At 35.3% G+C, this 2,352-nt stretch overlaps 1 protein-coding gene across 1 annotated transcript; it reads left to right on the forward strand.

Moving 5' to 3' along the window:
• The first annotated feature begins 471 nt into the window (after window positions 1–471).
• LOC139426727 (uncharacterized) lies at window positions 472–937 on the forward strand. Its single transcript, XM_071186526.1, has 2 exons — window positions 472–588; window positions 695–937. The coding sequence occupies exons 1-2, from the start codon at window positions 472–474 to the stop codon at window positions 935–937; spliced, it is 360 nt and encodes a 119-aa protein (XP_071042627.1).
• The last annotated feature ends 1,415 nt before the right edge of the window (window positions 938–2,352 follow it).

Below are 2,352 nucleotides of genomic sequence, written 5' to 3' on the forward strand. Positions count from 1 at the left end.
TTTCCCCTTTTATTAAAAGTGAAAAAATAGTAGTCTACACTGATTGTCAGTTTCAGTTCTTTATGTATTTCGTTTAAGATCTGAGCAAGGTTTCCTCGCCGTTGTTTAAAGATAGATAATAGCATTTCTCTCTAATGGGATGTTATCTTTTAAATTACGAGGAAATTAAATCTCTCTTTAACCGGGACTTGGACTTAGGACCGGGACTTGGGACCGGAAAACTTGAGACTTAGTAAATTAACGTCTCAAAATGCTTTTAGTCGCAGGATAAAGGCACCTTCGGTCTCAGGGTTACCAGCAACTTCATCACAAAAATGCATGCAACGATGGTTTGATAGCTTTTTATAATATATCAAAATTTATTGCTAAATCTGGGAAAGCTCAAACCATCGGAGCAGCCATCCAGCCAAATCCAATGTAATAAATAAAAAAAATCCGATAAGCAACGATACAGTGCGGCAACGAAATGAGATGGCTGAAGGCGTTGAAATTTCTTTATTCAAACTTTTGATATCGAATGAATTTTCTCCTCAAGCTGAGGAATCAACCTTGCCAGGTAATGCAGGCTTTACTGTAGGCATAGTTCTGGTTTGTAAGGGTTGAAAAATTATTGAAGAGATGCTTTTTGCAAGAAGCTTGATTGCAGATATCAAAGGTAAATCTATTTTTAATACAGTCAAAGATTATTTTAAAGAGAAGAACATTCCTCTTTGCGAATACTATGTCTGCTGCCACTGATGGACCTTCTGCAATGGTGGGTCGACATCGTGGGTTTATCGCCCTTTTGAAAAGGGAGATACCAGATATTTTAACTATTCATTGCGTGATTCACAGGAATCATTTAGTTGGAATCTCAGAGATCGTTTGCATGAGTCATTGCAATATGTTCATCTCTGCTGTCAACAAAATTCGCAGTAGTATTCTCAACGATCGATGATTATTCAGAGCAGCTGCGTGAAGAACGATGAAGAACGCTTGCTACTACAGACCGAGATTCGCTGGCTTTCAAAACTCCTTTTGTAGAAGGAGAATTTTGGTCGGAATGAGTTCAGCCAATTTCCAATCTTATCGGATCCTAAAAAGAATGGTGAAAACTCCCTTTGATGATGCACACGAATATTGCCAACACCTTGACTCTTCGCACATGGACTTTTCTGACCATTTTAAGGTTGTTTTGTCCCTGGAAAGTCCCTCAGTGGGTTATGAACCCTTTTGTGAATATTGAAACAGTAGAGGTTCATATTCAGGAGGAATGGGTCGAATTTTCAACTAATGAAACTTTGATGGAAACTAATGGATTTGGTGGATTTTCAACTAATGAAAATGGTGATCGTCTAACAGAATTTTTGCTTCAAAGTAACATCAGTCGCCCTCACCCTGGACTGTGGATTATCGTTAAACTTTTTTTAATAACCTTCCCTTCCTCCCACCTTGTCGAAAGAAGATTCAGTGCCGTGACGTATCTAGTCACAAAAAAAAGAGAAATTGATCCGAAATCGTGCAACTAGGGGACTTCCCTTCACTAAAAATATTGAAACGAACGTTAAGAAATTGGTTCTGAACCATTAAGTATAATCATCCCACTAACATAATTACTTGAATGCTTCGTTGATACTACTTTTTAGAGTTAAAAAATTATTTTAGGTGCTTTTTTAATTATCTAATTAAGAATGAACTAGGAGGCTCCGCCCCCTGCTCGCTAACGAATCCAACCCCCGAGAATTGCTACGCAATCCTATGTGGTTTATCGCAATCCAAGGATCGTGGCTACGCAATCCATGGATCGCTGCGCTCGCTCGCCAATGAACTCAATGTTCTAGCACAAATACATAGTATATTATTATCAAAGACATAGTATTTCATCATCAAAGACACAGTATTGTACTTATGTAGAAGAATTCTATCACTGTTCTTATTGACTTTTAAAAAAGTATATTAGCTATTTAGATTGTACAAGGTGAAAAAATCAAAACATTAGCTAAATGAGAAACATATTAGCAAAATAAATTATCAAATATTGCAGTTACTCACCTAAATTCAACTAAATGTGTATAATAAATTAGTTAATGCTAGAAATTCTGAAAGTTTTAGAAAAAAATTTTATTATTTAAAAATATAAACTTTAAACCCTAACTTTTCCTTGTGAGATAATAACCCTCAAAAAGTCTTTCATTTTCAAGAACACAAAAATTTGTTTTATCGCCAAATGAAATATTTTTTGGTGATCAGCATTATTGAAATCAATTTCTATATTAATTAACATTTGTGATAAAGTACATAACATTTTAGAACAAAATAAGGATGTTTTACATACAATAAATTAAAATGCATGGCTGTTAGCATTACCCGAGA

Source organism: Parasteatoda tepidariorum, chromosome 10 (assembly GCF_043381705.1).
Source record: "Parasteatoda tepidariorum isolate YZ-2023 chromosome 10, CAS_Ptep_4.0, whole genome shotgun sequence".
Taxonomy (NCBI): Eukaryota; Metazoa; Arthropoda; class Arachnida; order Araneae; family Theridiidae; genus Parasteatoda; species Parasteatoda tepidariorum.

Bases quoted from the DNA above. Each gene is read 5' to 3' on its own strand.
- LOC139426727 (XM_071186526.1), top strand. From the start codon at position 472: ATGGCTGAAGGCGTTGAAATTTCTTTATTCAAACTTTTGATATCGAAT. The intron at 589-694 runs GTTTGTAAGGGT...ATTATTTTAAAG, and splicing joins TTACTGTAGGCATAGTTCTG to AGAAGAACATTCCTCTTTGC.